Source organism: Centruroides sculpturatus, unplaced genomic scaffold (genome assembly GCF_000671375.1).
Source record: "Centruroides sculpturatus isolate CEXI.00-Female unplaced genomic scaffold, Cexi_2.0 scaffold635, whole genome shotgun sequence".
NCBI lineage: Eukaryota > Metazoa > Arthropoda > Arachnida > Scorpiones > Buthidae > Centruroides > Centruroides sculpturatus.
The window spans coordinates 71,178-94,074 of NW_019384964.1; the positions used below are offsets into that span (position 1 = coordinate 71,178).

At 30.9% G+C, this 22,897-nt stretch overlaps 1 protein-coding gene across 1 annotated transcript in view; it reads left to right on the plus strand.

The window, feature by feature from the left end:
• Nucleotides 1-22,897, plus strand: part of LOC111632486 (pumilio homolog 2-like) — an 81,644-nt gene that overhangs the window by 17,962 nt on the left and 40,785 nt on the right. The window contains exons 3-4 of the mRNA XM_023376904.1: nucleotides 6,331-6,457; nucleotides 12,359-12,555. Coding sequence (XP_023232672.1) covers nucleotides 6,331-6,457; nucleotides 12,359-12,555 — 324 coding nt within the window. The remainder of the gene's footprint in view (nucleotides 1-6,330; nucleotides 6,458-12,358; nucleotides 12,556-22,897) is intronic.

The window sequence follows — 22,897 nt, forward strand, 5'->3', positions numbered from 1 at the left end:
TTACCATACATTTTTACCGCATTCAACAGTGACAGTGCAAAACATCCATAAAAATTGATTTCAAATGTATAAAACACCATAACCATACTCAGAGTTAATTTTATACTTCATATATGTTTAGTTTTTGATTACATTTTTGTGTAGTGTATTCTTATCTTCTAAATGTAATATACCATTTAACTGATATTAATCCAAATTGAAATAAATTTTTATGGATGTTTTGTGTTGTCGTTGTTATTGAACATGGTGAAAATGTATGGTAATTGTTGGTTTTTATGAATACTTTTTTTACTTTGTCTGATTCTTTTATAGATGTTTATTTATAACACCATATTAGTAAAGTTTGATAATTTAAGGACATACTATACAGGACAAATCAGATTCTTTAGATAGTCTTTTGACAGTATGCATTTTAGGTCCAGACCCCTATTCAGTTGTAACCGTACTAATAGATGACATTGGTTCTGAGTAAAGCAAAAAGGAAAATTTTAACACTAAAAACTTAGTTTGTCTTTGCTTTAAGTTAAAAAAAAAATAGTTATTTGATTAATTTATAAATGGATAACAATAATACAGTTTCATGCCATTGTAAAGAATTACAATTTAATAATATATTTCATTTATCAGAAATTCAATTTCCAAGATTATGAATTAGAGTAATAAAAGTTAAAGGCAAGCATACCATGCTAGGCTTGTGTCATTTCATTAATACAGTATAAAATTTTTTGTTAATTTTATTTCATCTAATTTTAATCTTAAAGGCAATTTGCAAATATTGTTTTCAAATTCTTATAATAGTTTTGTGAAATTCTTGGCTGTCATTTCAGTTTTATTACACTTAATTTAAAACATGCTTTTGCACTGGAATAAATTAAATTTGTTTTATTAGTTATATCTTTATATAAAAAAAATTGTTATGAAATATGCTCTAGCCCAGGATTTTCCAACCTTTTTTCTTTATGGGCTTTTTAGAAATTTTCTTATATTCAGTGGGCCACAAAGGTACCTTATATAAATATATGCTTTTAAAAAGTTCAAAATATGAATATCAAATTTTAAGAACAAATATATATACCAGTAATTACAAAAAATACTGTATTGTTGTACAGTAAAACTATCACGAAATAAAAATAAATTCAATGCAATTTTTGGCATTGCTTTTCTATTACAATATTGTCAATATCTGCATTTATGGTACTACAACTGCTAGACGAAAAATTAGAATATTCACCTAACTGAAAGTTTAGTGTATATTTTTTCATGAACAACACAGTATGAAAATTATTTTTGACACCACATAAACAACGTATATGTATATTTATTATATCCATTAATCAGACAAATTAACTCAAATGTTTTTTTGTTATAATTGAAAATGAAATGACAAAAAAATAGAATAACAGTTTGACTGACAAAAAATTAGAATATTAGCTAAATGTGGGTTAAATGTAGGAAATACAACAAAATAATCTTAATATTTTGTAGCATTGCCGTTTTCCATAAACACTGCTTACAATCTGTCGGGTATGGTCATATTAATGCTTTACATTCATTTTTAGTGAATCAGTTCCAAATGTGTCAAATGCATGTCACTATTTCCTGTTTAGAAGTTGGGCACTGTTCATTAAGTTGTCGTTTCATGACCCCACAAATTTTCAATGGGGTTTAAGTCTGGGAATTGCTTGGCCAATGCAGGATTGCAATCTATTGTTCTTGTAACCAACATATCGTTGACTTTGCAGTATGAGAGGATGCCTCATCTTGTTGATATAGAAGTGTTTCCTCAAATAAATCCTCTGTTGATGGTATAATAAATGTCTTGATATGTCTGTGCATTGACATGTTCCCAAAGAATGCACAGTTGTCCTACACCGTTAGTATTCATGCCTCTCCAGATCATGGCAGACAATGCAAACTTTAAGGATCTCTTCGCATAGTCTTTTTCAAAGGCCTCTTTGGTTGTTCTTCATATACATGAGCTTTGGTCATCACAGGAGAGACAAAACAGGGATTCGTCATCAAAGAGAACGTTGTTCCAGTTGTTTTCTCCTCACATGAGCCTCTCTGCACCATCTGATAAACGCTTGTCGTTGCTTTTTCATTAGAGATGGCTTCATCTTGGGGACACGGCAGTTGAAGTGCAAATCATACATTTTTCAGCATGTGCTTCAGCTACAAACATTCACTCCAGTTGTTCTGCATTGTGCATGCAAGTGTTTAAAGATTTTAAAGCAGTTTTACACGTCAATCCTTCTCAAGTTTCTCTCATCCCTTGCAGTTGTTGCTCATTTATGTCCACATTTCTGGCACATGTTAGTTAAAACTTGAACAGGGTTTTGTTGTTTCAGTACTTTAGAAAATGTTGGCTGCAAGCACTTTACATAATTCACAATTTCTTTCTGCGTTCTTTCTGCTTTGTGCAAGGCTATGATAGTATCTTTAGTTCTGTTACTGATGTCTCACTTATGTCCCACTGTTGTACTGTTATACTACGTTGCTTAGCAATATGCAAATTTGCATCACAATTTAGTTATTTATGGCTGTTTTTGCTGCTAATTTAATATTTTGTCACTGTCAGTGTTATTTTATTTTTTTGTCATTTCATTTCCATTTGTAATAAAAGAAACATTTGAGTTAATTTATCTGATTAATGTATATAATAAATATACATATACATTGTTTATGTAGTGTTGAAAATAATTTTTGTACTCTGTGTTGTTCAAGAGAAAATGCACACTAAAGTTTCAGTTAGGTGAGTATTCTAATTTTTTGTCTAGGAGTTGTAGTCTTAATTCTAAGAATGTTAGTTACATGGGAATCACTCAATTTATTTCTTTTAGCAGTTTTGATGTTTTTCATGTATGAAAAGAATTGTTCACGACAATATGTACTATCCCACATGCATAACAGTTTTTCTAGATAAAACAATTTTCTAGCACCAATTACGTTCATTATGACACCAAATTGTATACAGTGAAACGCGAATAATTTTTATGACATACTTTATCAAAATAAATGTAAATGTACCTAAAAAATTTAGGTTGCAGTGGGCCGCATAAAAATATTAAGCGGGCCACAGGTTGTACATCCCTGCTCTAGCCACTTATAAATGACTTAGAACTTTCAAAGATACTTTGTATAACTTTGAGTGGAAGTTTTAAAATTGAATGAGATAAAATGAAAGAAAAATTGATTGTGTTGTGATAATATCATATTGTAGCACTCTTAAGCATGTGATAAATTATTTATAAATATTACACTTCTCTAAAATATTGCTATAATTTAAAATACTTATTTTATTTCATGTAGATTTTTTGTGCAAAAGTAAAAATCACAAAGGGGAGAGAAATTATAAAGTAATAATTTTTAAAATGTAAATATTTAAATGGTATTTACTAACTTTTGAAGAGAAAATTACAGTAACAAGTTTTATTACATGGAGTTATCAAACAACTTTTGCACTAATCATCACAACATTAATGCATAGTGCAAATGCTATATTTGATAAAGAAGATAATAGCAATTTTTATGGTAGTCTTGCTAATTTGGACAAAATAGCTAATTTTTGATGATTGCAATTAGATTATTGACATTTTAGTTTGGTTTTGTAGCTGCTGGCTGCACATGAGCTTGTATAACATGTGGCCAGTCATACGTATGTTTTATATTCACCAGCTGCAAGTTCATTTTTCCTGTTGTAATTCTATAGATGTATTTGTGAAATGAATAGTCATCCAACACAACACTTATGATCTTATTGAAGCTTTAAATTAATTATTATTCAAATAAAAAATATACTGTATTAACTGGTTTTTGGAACATTTTAAGAAGTTAATAGATAATGAAGATTATACTTCAATTTGTGTTAATCAGTATGTGATCTCTGTTTCAATATTGAATAAATTTAATATAGTTTTTAGTAAAATCTGAAAGGATGAAAAGGCTGTTTCGTGTTTTCATTTTTTTAACATTATATAGCAACATCATCATTTTGATCTATTATCAGTAGTAAAGTATTATTGAATGCCATTATGTAAGTTCAGCTGATGATAATGCCTTTAAAGGAATGGATTACAGTTCTTTTTATGTTCATTGTAACACATTAAAAAAAAAAAACTATAATAAGAGGGAAAATTGGAAACCCCCTGTATAATAATTTTAAAATATACCTTGAGTGATGAATAAGGTAATAAAGTCTAATATAACATACCTGTTTCTGTTTATTAATAATATCACAACAGATGATTCATCTTGTTGGTAAAGAATGATGTTATATACATGTCTTAATTAATAGATTCAATTTGAGTCATTATAAGCTTTATTTCATTACAGTAGCTTGAGGCAAATGTGATTCATAGAGCCTCTATGGAGATTCAAAATTGAAGCTCTTAATTTGTTAAAGTAAAAATGTAGCATGCAACCACAAAAGCTATCACTGCAAACACAATGTAAAAATAAAAAATATATAAAAATTTGAAGTCTGTATACTAATATTAATTTTTTAATATTTATTTCCAAGATTGTCACAAATGAGATACACACACCATTTTATGATTGTCTCATATGTCAAGAAAGTCCAATATGGATCCATAAAGACGATCCATTTCCAACAACTGTGAAAAGGGAGAGAGAGCAATAAAAGTCATGTTTGCTGTTTTTTTTTTCCTGTATCACTGGTCTGGCAAAAGCAATTAACCTTGATGAACAGAAGACAGTAAATGTCTTTTGTTCATCAAGCTAATTGGTAGACTACAGTTTGTCTTCTAAAATTCTGGAGTCACTGAAAATTTCAGGTCAAATATATCATTGTGATAATTCTTCATCACACACTGCCAAGAAGACTGTTGATTTCCTTCAAGCTATTCAACATCCATCATATTCACCAAGCTTCAATCATTCAACATCCATCATAATCACCAGATTTGGCATTGTGTAACTTCTGACTATTTTTTTTTTAATTTCAAAAATAAAAAAAAAACATTTCAGGAGTAGTAAATTTAATACAGAGGATGAAATTGAAGCTTCTGTGACAGTATTTTGATAGCATTCCAAAAAATGAGTGGCATCCTGCTTTTGATTTATGGAAGGAGCAACTACATAAGTGCATTTTGGCTGGAGGAGAGTACTTTGAACATAAATAAAAAATATTTAGTTTCAGGCCTTACAGTATTCTTATATTGCAAAACTTTCAGTCATCCTTGTATTAGACTGAATATTAGTGTTAATGGAATACTTGAATTAATATTTAAATAATAGACATTTAAGAGTACATATTATTAATTATGTAGCATTCTAAATCATTTAAATTCATTCATTAATAAGTATATTTGATTATGTACTATACCTATTAATATACAAATATATGTAATGTATTAGTATATTAATATATTAAGTATTTGAACAGTTTATTATTAGTAAAATATTATACCCACCTTGAAAAACAAATTCAGACATAGTCAAAATTTCAAGTATCAAATATTTTTAAAAGATATCACAATTATCTTCAATCAAAATAGTTCCTCTTACATCTGCAAAACTGTTATAAAGTGTTCTCAATCAATTAATCAGATTCTAATGAAAGTCCTTTGCAATTTCAGTTGTTATTTGGAGTGATATGCTTTTCAAAGATATTTAACTGTAGGATATTTGTTTCATATCAATTTTTCCATTTGCTTTTTATTTAAATGATCTCAATACCACTTTGCACTTAACTACCACATGCTTTTATGAATTTGGCAGATCAAGTGACTGCTAGGATGAGTAAATTCTGCGATAAGAAAATGTAATAGATTTTATTTAAATATTGTAGTGACTTAATATAACATGGACTTATATATGATACAGACAGCTCGAGGACCCCAATTTATCATCCAACCTCTCTAGATCCTTCTGCCTCTCTTTCATCTTATTGTAGGATACTGAGTTAACTTGGAAGTTAGCAGCATAGTTAAAAATCATATGATTCAGTTTGCAATATTTTAATGGTTATGCCTATATTTAGGTGCTTGCCATTGTCTAAACCTAGCTTAACCCTTGGATGTTTCAATATGAGAAGTGCTGAAACTAAATGGATTACCAACCATTTTGTTCTAGCATTTTTCATAATGAAACATATCTGAGTAGGTTGAATGGTAAGTTGATAGTGTTTATTATGTGACATGGATTGCTTATAAATATGGCAGATGGGATTTTTCCTTGAAATGTGGTTTTGTATACGGTATGTTCAGAATTTTTTGGATCCCAATAACTATTATATGTAATCACCAGATTATTTTATTTTTAACATATATTTCTTACTTAATATAAAATTAAATTGATCAATTTTTATAGATTTCTGCTAATTCTAAAAAAATCTGGGGATTAGAAGACAATTCATTAAAAACTGTAGATAAAGGCATATTTGTTGGAGATCATTGGCGAGATACTCCATGGAGCACTGGTCATAATGGAGCTTCAGGTTTGTTGTTTTATTAAAATTTCTTTTACTAGATATAGTTGATATTATATATAAATGTGTTTTTAGAAAGAATTTTATATAAGTTTACTAACAATGTATAGTATATGTACTCTCTCATCTATTTTCCTACTAAATAGTGGTATTACAGTATACTATAACTAAATCAACACCTGTTCACTCGCTGAGAGATTTATTCTTAACACAAACGTTTTCAATCCAATCAATGGATCATCGTCAGGTAAATTAGAACATTTCAAAAAATAGAACAACAAGTTCAAAATACAAAAAATATAAATATTAATAACGGATAACCAATATATTACTAACAGCAAAATAACGTTTTTAAATAATATAATTAATACAAATGCTGCTAAAATTATAAATAAAAATAAAATATTAAAATATAACAAATAAATTGTGTATACAAAATATTAATACTTCAAACTTAATAGACAAATCGATAACACTATATATTAATAATGCTTAATAAACTGTACGGAGTTTCTCAACTAAACTATACAGAGTTTTTTATATACATAATATTAAAGCTCCTGCTCTTATTTGAAGTTTTTAACTGCAAACTTCCATGCGGAAGGAAGTCCCTCGGCATCCCTTGCGTTGATGCAATTCCCTTTAAGTTTGCTTTTATAAATTTCTAATTTTTCGGCCGTTTTTGCCAAGGTCGGGGAGTGTATTTGTTTCAGTATATCTGCTTCATTCCATCTTACTATCGAACCCTCCGTTTGCGCCATTTGAGACAATACTGTGGCATTCGAACCTTTTCTCACATCATATCTGTGCTCTTTTATCCTTACCCCTAGATTTCTAGTANAATTTTAGCAGCATTTGTATTAATTATATTATTTAAAAACGTTATTTTGCTGTTAGTAATATATTGGTTATCCGTTATTAATATTTATATTTTTTGTATTTTGAACTTGTTGTTCTATTTTTTGAAATGTTCTAATTTACCTGACGATGATCCATTGATTGGATTGAAAACGTTTGTGTTAAGAATAAATCTTTCAGCGAGTGAACAGGTGTTGATTTAGTTATAGTTTATTATTTTCTGCTGAGCACGCTTTGGGTTGATTACAGTATACATAATATTTTTCAGTAATTGCAAATATTTATCATATATATAATGGTATCTATATAATATTTTTCTATGACAATCAAATTCCGAAGGAATTGTATCATGAAAACAGTGTAGTATTAATATATTGAATTTTGAGATAATTGCTATAATCATCATGGTTTGAAAACTGTTTCAAGGCATTCTTAACTTCGAGTACTCTAGTCTAGAGATAACAAATTTACAAGTCATTATTCAAGTCATAATGAAAGAAATTTGTAGTATTTTAATTAGTCATCATTTTACTTTTGAATGTGTATCAGATGTTGCTGTAATAATCTATAATTGCTGATAATTATAGTAACAAAAATAAAGGAAAAATCAAAACTTGATAAATGACATTTAATCAAAGACACTGTTTTCATAAAATAGAAGAGAGAAGTCATAAGAAAATAAGTGAATTATTAGACAAATTGTGGGATAAAAAAATTATTATTAAAAAGAAATGTTATTGAAAATTACTTGCCACTTGTAAATTCTAATTTCAATTACAGAAAAACCTATTTACAATGGAACATGGCAGTACTAGTAGAAATGATCTATTTTGTCAGGTTTACATTGTACAGAGGATTTTTATTAACCCCTTTTTGCCTGATTTGATTTAATAGTAATAACATATTAAAAATATTTTGATAATGAGAAGATATTATATTTAGCTGATATTTATGAAATAAACAGTTTATTTCTGAAATATAAGTAAAGTCTTCATAAGTGTATATTCTGACTGTTATATTTATAGTGATGATTTTAGTTTCTATTTGTGTGTCATATTGCAATAAACAAAAGAATTATGTCTAAACAGACTTATAATAATGGAGTCTATTGCATTAAAAACTTTCCTGATTTGTACCATATTTTTGCAGAATGACTGGCATGCCATAAATAAATGGGGGAGATCAGCATGCCAAAATCCCAGGGTTACCGGCATGTTGGTTAAACTGCAACTAAAATTTAAAATTAATCAGATCTAGTCATTAATTAAACATTAAAGAAAACATTCTTCCAAGTGCAATAAGATAATAACATTGTAATTTCACTGACTTAAAATTAGGAAGAGAGTTTTTGTTTAAGAGACAATAAAACAATTTATGACTTATTGGCATTAATTGTAGTAGAAGGTAATAGTTAGTCAATATTAGGGTTTCTCATTTCCAGGTCTTTTGCTTGTCCCAGGATTCAGGGTTAAAAGTGAACGGGATTGCAGGAAATCCTGAGATAAAATTAATTATTTTTAAGTTATACAAAATATCTTGAAATCAAATGATATAATTATTTTTCATTTTTTAAAGTAATTTAATACATTTTGCAACTTCCAAAATCATATTAATAATTCTGTGTAAAAAATATATTAAAAATTACTTTTGAATTATGTAGAAATTTTCATAAATAGAAAAATTTATTAAAGTTTGCAGGAAACTGCATACAACAACAACAACAACAAATGCTTTGAATTGAGTTGAAAATTTCAGAAAAAATGAACTTAGATCAAACTTCTAACTTGAAGGGTAATTTTCGTTTTTTTAAATAAAACATAATACAAAATATTATTGAAATTTTTATAATAGGATTTTAAAACAAATTGACTATTTATATATACAGTTGCAATTGGCTATTTAACGCTTTTAAAGCCATGACATAAAGATGACAGTTTTAATGTTATTTATAATTTAGGATATTGTAAATTTCGATTATCGATATCCTAGTTATATTAATTATCGAGAAATGAGAATTAAATCGTTGAAATGAGAATTAAAAATAATGGCATTGAGGAAAATCCTGATAGCAAAATATCAAAATTTTATAATACATTGGTGGAAACATGTTCTTGTTCATTTTGGAATTATTTTATTACACCATGTCGTCATATTCTTATGATAAGAAAATATAATAATTTGGACATATTTTAAAAAATGCTTTCATGCAAGATATATTATTTCAATTGAAGATGTACTAAGTATGGATACAGATGATGTAAATGTAGACATTGATGATCATATTGAAGATGAAACTTTTACTGATGATTTTGATTATTGAAATTATTATCGGATAGGGAAAAATTTAATACGGCACTGGCAATAACTAAAAATATTTCAGATATTTTGTCTAATTATGGAACGCAAACCTTCAATAAATATGTAGAGGAATTAAAAGTAATAGAAAGCAATGCAAGAAACGGAATTTCTCTTTTTGATCATGAGAGTAGTGGCTTAGTACAACTGAACCAGAAGAACCTGAAGAACAGATTTGGTCTAATAACGAGCCTTGTTCAAATCAATCAAATAAAAACTTAAAATTCAAAACTAAAATTAAATTCAAAGGACATCCGAAGAGAAAGATAAGCAGACCACTTTTTACAAAAAAAAAAATACATAATACATAATAAAAAATATGTTTATTTTACTTTATTGGTATATTTACCAATCTACTTTCAATTTTGTTACTTATATTTCACTGATTTAATGATACTTCATAGTTTATTGATTACTTTATTGAACAACATTGTAACTGACCTTTAGTAAATAAAACTATAATTATTTATAATTGTGTAGTTGTTATCAAAATATTAATTGTTATAATAGCACATACAGTCAGTATCCGGCCAGAATATAGGAACATACAGTCAGTATGTATAAATAGCCACACCCATTTTAAAAAGCAAAGATGGTCAATGTTCCAATCACTCGATCTGGTTCTTATTTAACTAATAAAAACTCCTGCTATCAAGAATGCGCTTTCTGATTCATTTCATGTGGGTGGAATCGTCTTTAATGCATTTAAGAGAAGACAGATGTTATGTGTTTTTTCACCCGTCGCCTGGAAGGGTTCTAGTTTGTTTTCGAGATTGTAATACTTCTTTTGCTGTCTTGTATTCTTGATTTGTCTACCTCAGCACTTTAATAGAAACATCAAGTTTATGGCCCAATAATTCAGCAGTTTGTTTGTCTTTAATAATCAGGTTTATGAAGAAAAACTTCATATTTGCAGACTTTGTACTCGTTTGTATCCTTGCCCAATTTGCACAATCTGGCATTATGCAGTTATCAAAGCTACTTGGCATGGTTAAAAATTAAGACAGTGTAAGCACAATTATTCCATATATTACAGGTTCTGACAAGTAAAGAATTTTCTGATTCCTGCCACAAATAAGCTACATATTGATTATTGACCATTTGTGACATGCCATAACGAGGAAAAATTTTAAAAATCTAATAAGTAAGTTTAAAATTAATAAATACAAATGCATTCTGATAGTTTGAGTTAATTATATTTTCTATTTGCAAAATTTCCTGAATCTTAACACAAAATAAGAAAAAAGTGAATTTTTAAGAAATTTGTGGGATTTTCTGGGATATTTCCTGGGTTAAAAAAACAACTGGGATCTCGTTTGAGAAACCCTAGTCAGTATGGACTGCACTGACCATCTACCCTGACCTTAAAAATAACATCTTTCTCTCAAATTTCACACAAAGCCCATTTTAATGTAAGTGGAGATAATTTACAGCAAGTGTCTTAAATTTAATATGTTTATTTTTGAATTTTGAATCAGATAAGAATAAAATACAGGTAACCCCTGTATAACACGGCACTTCTATAGCACGGATTCACTCTAACACGGTTTGAGAATTGGTACTATTCCCCGTATAACACGGTACTTTTATAGCACGGATTTACTCTGACATGGTTCGAGAATTGGGGAAAACCCTCGTACAACAGGAAATGTAATAAATTTTTACATACTTAAGTAATAACAGTTCACGAAAATTATTATTTTCGTGAACTATTAGTACTTAAGTATGTAAATTTTCTCTTCTCGCCTTCTGTCGATACACATGGTCCTTCTCGAAACTTGTTTCAATGTTGCCAGATCGCGACGCTTCTGCTTCTGATGTTGCCGAATGTTTTTCCCTTATTCCATACTTGCTTTATTCTTCATAAGTGCTTAGCACCATATAAGGAAATTTATAAAGACCTTTTAACTAGAAGCAAGCAATCTAAAATTACATACATTTTGCAAAAGGTAAAGCATGGATCTGAAGATAATGCAGAAAAATGCTCAGAGGATAAGGATAACTTGCCAAAAAGAAAACGCTCTCGGTTAATTAATAGTGTTTTTAGTGATGACGAAGAAAACATTGTTTAATTTATATTAATATGTATCACTTAAAAAAATTTTAATGAAGATATTTATCTTAATTATGAAAATATACTAGCATGTTTTTTAATTTTTGGAACCTAACTCTCCTTTTCGTATTAGTTCTTTGTTTCGTATAACACGGATTCGCATAACACGACAATTTTTTGGAACGTAACTACTGTGTTATATGGGGGTTACCTGTACTCATAAAAAAAGCACTTTCCGAATTCCCAGAGTATTTTATGTGGTTAGAAAGAAGACAAAATGAAAAAATAAACATATAATCCTAGTTTTTGATGTAATGCTGATGGTTTCACAGTTTAGAATAAAAATGCATTTGTTTTTGTTTTATGTGCAGTCTAAAAAGGGATATGTAACCTTGCTTAAACTTACATGCAGTTTTTACCATATGAAAATATCTGATTTCATGGTTTCTCCTGGATAGACTGACATGCTGGTCAATTTGCAAAAATACATTATAAATTTGTTTGTGTGTGTGTTGTTTTTGTTTATGATGAGAAGACAAGTCGATAAATTTATCTACATGTTACACTCCAAGCATTATTTTATTGTTTAATTAACAGGTTAGTAATCATAATATGTTAGATAATAAAAAATTTTATTTTTGTAGAGCATGCCATGTCACAACCTGTAATGGTACAGAGACGAAGCGGCTCTTATCCCGGAAGTGACACCACTAATCTGTTGTCGCCACGGTCAACAGACACTGGAGGTCTGGGCATGAAGATGGTGGAATATGTTCTTGGCAGCTCTCCTGTTTCAAAGGATTTAGATTCTCATATGACACACATGCACGTTGGTTTAATGGTAATTATGTAAAATTATAAAAATCAAAATTATTTATATTGTGAATGATAGTACAAAAATTTTTTCTCTCAAGATAATCATTAAATGAAATGATGTGAGAAAACTTTCTTAAAATTTAAAATTTAACTACATATTTCTAATATACTATCAAACTAATTACATTAATTTTTTTAAAGAATACCTGTTTTTAATTACAAATATTTTGTCATGAATTTATATATATATATATAAATGGACGTGTGTGTCCCTATATTTCAGTTTTCAGCCAAAACTACACATCACACGTGAATGGTGTTTGTATGTTGTAGTAGCCCCAAGTCTCCATTTGTGCACTATGGTGGTTGCATCTCAATAGCTATAAGGGTGTGGGAGATATGGGGTTTAAAGTGGTTGACTTCGAAGATTTTCTATTTCAATTTTAAAAATGTTTGAACCGTTTTAAATTCGAATTGGTTCGATTATAGAACAATTGTAAATGTTCCAAAAAAATTGATCAAATTGAAAATAGTTTGTTTGACTGGACGTAAAAATTCTCTAATTAGTCTGGAAATGGGGGATCTAATTCTTTCATTCTGTGAAAACGGGTAAGATTGGCTATAATGTAATTATCTTAATCTTCACTATCGTTACTTTTTGCCCACAAATAAAAACCCAGCGAAGCGGGTCCTTGCAGCTAGTATAAGTATAAAATTGTGAGATTATATAGATAAATTATGTAGGGCTTAAAATTCATGTGGTTTAGTTAATTTTATTAGTGTTTACTTACTGTTACTGTTTTCTTTATTGCTGATATTTGTCTATGTACAAATGGTAACTTTTAATGTAAAAAACTGAATCACTTTATTAAGATTTATTTAGTAATTAATTGGAAAATTTTTTAATAAATGAATTATTGTAATATTGAGAAAAACTAATAAATTATGATTGCTTTAAGAAGATAAAAAACATTTTAGGGATAAATTAAAATTTTGCTGAAGTTGAAGGATGATTAATTTTAGTTTCTCACTTGCCTGTTTATCATGGTTGAATGTGAAATGGAGTTTCAAATATAATCTTTGTATTGATTTCTTCCAACAAGCTTTTAGCAGACCACTTGAAAAGTATACAAAAATTTAATGTCTAACTTTTTTTTAAAAAATAACAAAAGATATATATTTTAGAATATTTCATTGTAATGCATTTTTTATCAAGTGATCAAAAGAATTTATTTATGATTTATTGGGATGAGCCAAAAGTTGAAAATTGGTGTCAGGATGTTGAACTGTGCAGATTTCAGCAACCTGTGGCCAGGACAGTTCATTTGTATGATTAAGATTTTCAAAGTGTGTTAGTCTGAGTTGTAGATTGGCAGTATACCATGGTATCATGGTGTACAGCAATCAGTTTGAACAGATTTGGTATCACAGTGGTTGCCATGATACCAAATCTGTTCAAACTGATCGACAAGCTGTGATGGGTTGCAGAGTAGCCAAAATTCATAACCTGCTTGTCTCAAGATGGAGTTCAGTAAAGATCATAAAGACACCACCAATCAGATACAATCAGTCTCTGGGTATGATGTAAATGGCTGATATGTTGAAAAATTTGTATGACACCATTTTAGAAAATTGACAAGCATCCAAAACATAGTCAGGGACTTGTTTTAGTGGATGCTTCCATAGCTGAGACACATCAGACACTGAGCTATAAGAAGTGTGCACTATCAGTCCAGCACAAACTGACAGCAAGAAAGAAGATAAAGTGGATGTATGCTTTACTGATGTCATTGTTCTCCAAGGAAGAGAATGATTTTTGCAGAGAATAGTCACCAGACAAATCCTGGTGTCTCCATTGCAATATAGAGGACAAGCAACAATCAGTGGAATAGGGAGACATTTCTTGTTCTCCTCCATCCAAGAAAGTTTTCAATGGGTTACATTTGTAGTGAGCTGCTTTTCATTACGGAAAGCCCTTTATTTATTACCTTCTTGGAAAAGAAGGCCTCCATCAACACACTGTTATTGCAAGGTCCTTGACTGCCTCTGATGTTCTGATAATGAACACGCCCATATTGCATGTATTGTCGAAGACAGACAGTGGAAATTGGCTGTGAGGTTCTGCAGTGTCCATCTTACTTTGCCAATATACTGTACATCCACCATGTCTTTTGACCTATGAAAAAGACACTTTACATCAGACAATGATTTGATGCACATTGTTGATGAGACTATGTCTCATCTCTAAAATTGTGCTGCTGTTAATGGCTGCACACCTTAGAGGTACAAAGGAGTACATGTCAGGAGTTGCAATTTGGCACAGAGTATTTGGTGCCCAAATCATGCACACACAAAATAAACCAGACTTGTAAGTAGTCATGGGACCAAGAACCAGGCCAAAAGAAAATATGAAATGCTGAGAATGTTTCTACAAACAGGAGATTTGTGCATGAGTTGCTTATGCTCTCTGAGACATAGTTTCATCCCAAAAATGGCTTTGCTGTTTTACTTGTTGAAAGATAGTTTCAAGAACAATCAAGAACAATGGGCTGCTTCCTTCCTCCTCCCAAGTAGTGTCCTCATCTGTCACGGCTAAAGAGAGGTTATGCGCTACGCTGGCTGGCTTGAATCCAGATACTTACACATTTTATAAAATGGATGTAGTTGCGTTGCACCCTTTGGTACCGCACTTTGAAGCGGTGATGCTAGCTAATGCCTTACTTATCAAAGAGGGCTTTACTGCACAGCAGGTTTTAGAAGTTTGCAAAGCATTACTCTTTATTACGGAGCACAATTACTTCCGCTTTAATGGAAAGATTTACCTGCAGAAGCAGGGGGTGCCAATGGGCTCACTACTGTCAGCTGTATTGGCAGAACTCATCATGCAGTGCGTTGAACACAGTGTTTTTAAATTCCCTCTCACCATAGCTTACCCCTTAATTTATTTAAGATACGTAGATGATATTCTTTTGGCGTGGCAGGATACGGAAGACTCTTTCCGGGTATTAGAACACCATTTATCAAAAATGTATGCCATTATACACTTCATGTGGGAGAAGGAAGTTGGGAGAAAAATTGCCTTCTTGGACTTGCACATTCAAAAATCCCAGGAAGGCTTGAAGTTTTTTGTCAATCACAAATTTGGCAATATCCCACCCATAATACCGGCCACAGCCTGTCAACCACAGCAATATGTTAATGCGGCCATAGCTCCCTTGATCAGACGGGCATTCTTACTACCATCAAGCTGTCCGCACAACGGTGTATGCGGCCGGATTTAGTGCCTCCAAATACATCCATGTTAAAAATAGAGTCATACAGTCTCTCTTCCCTGCCACCACATTGCGCAGACCAAGGGATTGGACAACGCTCCGTCCCTCACTCCCATACTGTGGATGCTTCACGGCCCAGATCTGCCGGATCTTTAGGCAGAATGGCTTTCGTTTACTTATTGCCCCACGACCATGTCTGCGACGAATCTTATGTAATGATAGAGATGCTATTTCCACTCTGGAAAAATCTGGTGTATACTCCGTTTCCCTGCAGAATCCAATATCAGGACTATGCATCAATTATATAGGAGCAACTACCAGAATGCTGGCTGCCCGCATATCTGAACACCAACGTTCGGTGGCACTTGGCAATTGCGACACGGAACTTTCCAAATTGGTGATACAACAACATCACATAGCGCTTTGGAATCGGGTGGAAATACTCAAACGTTGTGATGAAGGGAGCTTGATATATATTTGGGAGGCCATCCTCACAAAACTGCTCTCCCCGTTCAACTCCCCTACCCTCGACTTACCGGACGTCTGGATTAATATATACAGGCGGTTAAAAAAAATCAACAATAATTTTACATTCTTTTCCCGCACCGCCTACATGACTCAAAGTGCATACGTGTCGGCCTCTTTATGTGCATCTTTTTACGTGTTTTATGTATTTTAAATTATGTCCCATACTTTAGTCTTTAGTATTTAAATATTAATGTAAACTAGCACTTATGGATCTATTCTGTTCGGTTTCTATGCTGTCTATGTTAAGGCACATGCGTGCCAAAAATTTTATACGTATTTACAAAGGGTTTTTAATTTTATCTTAAAATGTAAAATTTACTTGTTCTTAATAGCCACCCTAATTGGCTCTTATGTTATGCATGTTAAAGTGCACGCGAGCCAGTTTTTCGCGTTTACAAAATAAATAATAGCCATTTCAATTGAAGTTTATTTGTTTTAAAACGTATGCGTACCAATTTTAAATGTTTTTAATTCTAAAATTTAAATCTTATTTATAATAGTTATATTCAAAAAACGGCTAATATCGTTAATGTTTAAATTTAAATGTTAGGTTCGAATTCTCTGTTCGATTTTGAATTGCCTGAAGACGACGTGCATGTTTACGTCGAAAGCGCTCGCAAGAATAAATTATTTTTAATTATATTTAACGCCTCATAGTCTGAAGTTTTGGAAGAAGTTTTGATTGAGATGAAGAACAGTCAAAAGTTATCTAATATAAATTAGTATTGATAGGAATACCTTTGAATAAAGTGCAATGAATTGGAAAAATATGTATAATTCTTCTTCTAATCTGTTGTAAATCAAGCAATTATTATTCATTATTTCAAATAACATTAGATCAGTAAAATGAGTCTTTTGTTTTAAAAATTGCAACTTTTAAAATGATGCAAGGTATGTGAATTTTGTACACGGATAGTGCAATGGTTGACAGTCTCTTAAATTTCATTAAGTTGCTCATTACAGGTTATATGAAAATAAATCTATACATTATAGTATATGCAAAAAAATTCTTGCATAGAATATAATCTCTCGAAAATACATCCACTAAGGAGCCTTAATTAGTTTCTGGTAATATTTAACCCTTCGGTGGGCACCCCCGCGGCAAATTGCCGCAAAATAATAATAAATTTGTTTGTTTGACATTGTACTTAATTATTGTGGAAATACGTCATAGTATTCTGTCTTCATATTACAAGTTACAATTTATCTTTGAAATCGGGTCAGTTATGCTAACTGTTTAGCTGTTACTGGACTTTGAATCAAGTCGTACCTAATTTGCGTTGTAACTGCTGCTACGCGCCCTGTCATGTAACTAAAATATCAGTATACGTTTATATATATGTGTTTAATTTTTTTAATAAAGTAAGTCAATATTTGCAAGTTTATTAAATAAATATATTAAATTAACACTATTGTAAGTTTCTATAAATTTTTAAATTTATATTAGTTTATATTTTTCAAAAATATAAGGGAAACAAAGAGCAATCCAAAGTAGCGGCAAAAACCTAGAATTTGTTTTATTTGTGGCATACTCAAAAATAATAGAAAAAAATCAATTTGTCATAAATGAGTAGAAATATTTGCAAGAAGAATCGGAATATGGTGATTATACGTGCCATGTGTGAAAGTGAACATCTCATGAATATATAGTGACTATTTTTATTATCTAAATATTTCATAAACAATTTGTTCATTAAAATGCTGTAAAAATAGTTTTCTGGTATATCTGAATCATATTTTCAAAATGATAATTAATTATTGACTTAAATCAAGTAATATTACATATGCAGTGCAATTGCCGCGATGCGCCCTCTCGTGAGATCCTGAAAGGCGCGTTCCCCGAAGGGTTAATGTAAAAAATTCAGACTAACCTTTTTGATTTATAAATGAAGCTCTTAAAGTCAGAATATTTCAAGGTGAAATATGAGAACAGAACAATCATGCTTTTTGAAAATTAAATGCATTCCATTGAGTCCCATCTTGAAATATTCTAACCTTAAGATCATCTTCAAACTAATGTTTTCTATCTACAAATGAAATGAATTTTTTACATTCTCTTTAAACATAAAATTAGTCTTTTCCATTCAAAACAAAATTAGCTGACGGAATAGTTGTTTTACTGGTTTTGCTATGTAAGGCTTGCAACATGAAGGGTAAAACAATTTAGTCTCTAGCTACATAGTAGGAGAAAGTTTTCAGAGCTTAGAGTTAAATATTGCAAGAAATTAATTAAGGCTCCTTGGTGGTTGTATTTTCAAGGTTGAAGTTTTTCCAGTTGTTTATTGTAATGTATTTTTAGTTAGCAAAATATAATTCTTAGACTCATTTTAGGTGAAAGGTATTGATAACTATGAACAAATACATAAGTTATCAGATATTTAATGGCAAAACAACAAAGTTAGTTACAACAGTAAGCAAATGAAATTGTAATTGCTAATACAGAAATAAAGTTTGCTAAACTGTATGCATATCACTGGTAGCTCTAGCAATGGCAATGGAAACGTATCTGAGAGCCATCTGATCATAGGGCATGGAAAATTTCAATCTTTCTCTACTTTGTTATTGTAAATATCAATTGGCACTTATTGTATTAAATATTTCATATTGGAAAGTGGGAGAGAAGAAAACAGTCCGTTGTATTGAATGCACATATATTGCAGTCACACTGTATTCCTTCTAAAGAAGACCTGTTTGGAACAGAGGAAAGTTTCTATAGCAACTTGTATCTCCCTGTTTTATGCTTAATCCTCTTGTTCAAATGTTTATTTTTTGTATGCATGGTATATACAAAACATTGTGACCCATCTACCTGTAATTTATGTGCAGTTTGGCCCACCAATGATAAGATTGAGCACTGCTGGTCTAAACAAAACTTTTGAAATTAAATGATAAAGTTTATTTGAAGTTAAGCTGTAGGGTTGATTTCAATGTAACACACATTAATGTATCCTTAATAATAATCTTTGTATTTTTTCAAAAGTACACTGTTGTCCATAGAAAATGCAACACCAAGAATGAGTTATCAGGTAGACCTGAAATTTGGCAATTGGATTATTTATCATAAGATATGGAAATGAATAAAAATTTGCATGCATATGCAAGGGGATGTGTGTGCAACTGAGGTCGAAATCTAAATCAGAGGATATAGAAGGACTATAAAAGCAAATCTGGATCATTGTATTGGTAAAGTCAATTGTTATTGCACAGCCAGTTTATAAGCATGCCTCGTTGCAGAGTGAGACAACATTATAAAAACTGATGGACTTCAAAAGAGGAAGAATTGTAGGATTGAAAGTGATTTCTCATACCTTGAAATTGCAGCACTTGTTGGACAGGATGCTAATGTTTTTATGCATGCTTAGAGAAGAAGAAGATTTTGCAGATCAACATGGGGGAACTGAAAGACACAGAGGAATGTCAGAATGAGAAGATAAATACTTGGTATACTGTACATATGGCATTGATGGATTGTGCATGAACATCAAGTGTTAGCACAACAATGCAGAACAGTGACACATTAGCTGATGTCTGTCACCAATGTTTGTCGACAATTGTTGCAACAAAGGCTCACAGCTCAGTGTCCATTGTTGCAACTTTCATTGATCTACTACCATCAATGTCAAAGACTACAATGGTGTACAGAACAAAGACACTGGGACTGTGAATGGGAGTAAATCAACTTCTCCAATGAGTCTAGTACAATTTGTGGCAAGACTTTTGTTCACATATACCATGGAAAATATTGTTTGGAAAGCTGCATTTTAGAGCATCATGTTGTGATTTGGGGTGCTAACATATTCCATTTATGCTCTCATTTTCTACAAATAACAAGTACTATGAATAGTCAGTGGTACATTTGTGACGTCTTGAAACCAGAAGTCTTATCATTGCTACAAAACCTTCATGGGACCACAGGACAATAGTATTCTTGTTGCACTCATTGTTCAGCATTTTGTGTGACCACCAAGTGTTATTTCTTTCTTGGCCTGCACAGTCACTTGATTTGTCGTCCCTCATAAAATGTGTGAGATATGATTTCTAGGAGGATGGCCCATGTGTCTTTGTGTACAACTGTAATTGATAAATTGTGGATTCATATTCAATCTGTATGGAATGACATTCCATAGGCAGCCATCCATAATCTGTATCAGTCACTAATATGTCATATGCAATTGGTTATCCATGATAAAGGTGGGGACACACAATATTAAATTTACCATGTTACTTTGACTTAGGTTTGATATTTTAATTATTTTTCTGTTGCATCAAATGTATTATCTTCAATAAATATCTTTCTTATAACTCATATGTTTCTTGTTGTTGCATTTTCTCTGGACAGCAGTGCATTAACCTTTTTCATTATACAGGTAACCCTCGTATAACACGGGAGTTACATTCCAAAAAATTGCTGTGTTATGCGAATATGTGTTATACAAAACAAAGAACTAATGCGAAAAGGGGGGGTTAGGTTCCAAAAATTAAAAAACATGCTGTTAAATCCTTATTTAAATCAGATTTATTATTCATTTTTTTCATAGGTAAAATACTTATTTATTAGTTAAGTAAATATTTTACCAGAGGATTATTCATCCTATATGATGATCTCAGCATGAGCATCATCAACTGGTAACAGTTTTTGGGTGCGTTTTTTAATAGCAGTCGCTCTGCAACAGGAGTGTGCTGCTGTTTGTAGGCATTTAGGAACGATGGTGAAAGAAAGATGGTGGCGCTTGCACTATTGATAGTATCGGGATGCAGGAATCTATAATTCTAAAATGAGCTTTTAGAGGCAAAAGAAGGGTCCCAATTGTAAAATTTAACCATAAAATGGATTATTTGTTGGAAGAGCATTCAAAGTAGCCACTAAAACAATTAGAATGTTTACGTGGAAGTATAAAAGAACACACCCTTTATTTCATGTTGTACCCAAGTTTTACCCAATTCCCAAACAGTGTTAGAGTGAACCTGTGCTATAAAAGTGCCGTGTTATACGGGGGTTACCTGTATTATAGTCTGTCTATGAAATGAATCAACTTGGGTATTAACCAATGAGCATCAGCCACTGATTACTTAGTTGTAGCAAGTTACTTCTGTTTTTTTCTTCATTTGTTAAACATGTCACCACCCTTATAAACAGTATTATGGAAGCTTTCATGTTTTGGTATTGGAATACAAGGAAGTTGCTGTAGTAGTAGTAGTAGTAGTAGTAGTAGTAGTTAAACTCATCATTCTTTACAGTTAATGAATGCTAATAAAATATTAACATAATTATCAGAAAAGTTAGTTTACCATCTAGTGAGAAAAAATAAAATAAAATTTCACATAGTGCCTGACATATTAAGTGGAAAGTGCTGACATCATTAGGGAATGTGCTGATTGGTTTAACTGAAGCAACATCATGCATGAAATTGCTCTCAAGTTGAAACAGACTATAGTTAATCAATATTGGAAATTTTTTGAGTTAGCTCAATTTTTTTTTTTTTTTTTTTGTTACTTTTAATTAAGAATTTAAAAAGATACAATAATTAAAATATCCACTACTAAAAAAAGGCTGTAATATTACCAACTGTTTTTACTTAAAAACTTAAGATTTTCAAGATACTACCGTCAAATGATATCACACTTTGTTATTAACATATTACAGTGGTAAATTGGTACTCAAATTCAGTTTGTTCCTAGAGGATGTTTGAGTTCCAAAGCAATTTTTCTCCTAAAGAATAATGTAAAATGAATTAATCTATTCCCATACTCCAAAAATGCCCATTTTTATTTTTAAAAATTATAATTTCTGCTAAAATAGCACAAGTAAATGCCTTAATTACTGCATTAAACAATGTAAATAATAATAATAATAATAATAACACAGCTACAGAAAACATCCATCGCTCATTGCACTCTTCCAAAACACTATGCAACACTGGAGAACAACACTACATCCCAGGATTCATAATACTTCCATACAAAAAAACCAAGTATTCATCAAGTGAGGAATTTTTCAAAGAGATTCCTTGAGTTATCTCTGGTTCTGTTTAGCCCTGAACCCATTATCCAACATGTTAAACAACATGCAAAATAGTTACAATATCAGACATGAAAAAACAACACAGTTGTTTTTTCATGTCTGATATTGTAACTATTTTGCATGTTGCAACACTGTCACATCTCATGTACCTGGATGACAGAAAACTTTATGCATCCATGCAAAAAAACTTTATCAACTCCTACAAATAACACATTCATACACCAAGAACATACAAATGGAGTTTAGCCTAGACAAATGCAAAACACTTCACACAGAAAAAGGAGTCTTGAAGAAAGGAGATTTTGCACTTGGAAATGGAGATGTTATTGAAACCATGGATGAGGGCAAGTTCTACAAGTATTTAGGATTTCAACAGGCCAAATTAACAGAACATTCCCAAATAAAGCAAAGATTAGTTAAAGAATCCAAAGTAGGTTAAATGCTATTTTCAGAACACAGTTAAATGCAAAATACGCAGTAAAGGCAATAAACACATATGTTGTCCCACTACTCAAAAATTCTTTTGGAGTTATACATTGGACTAA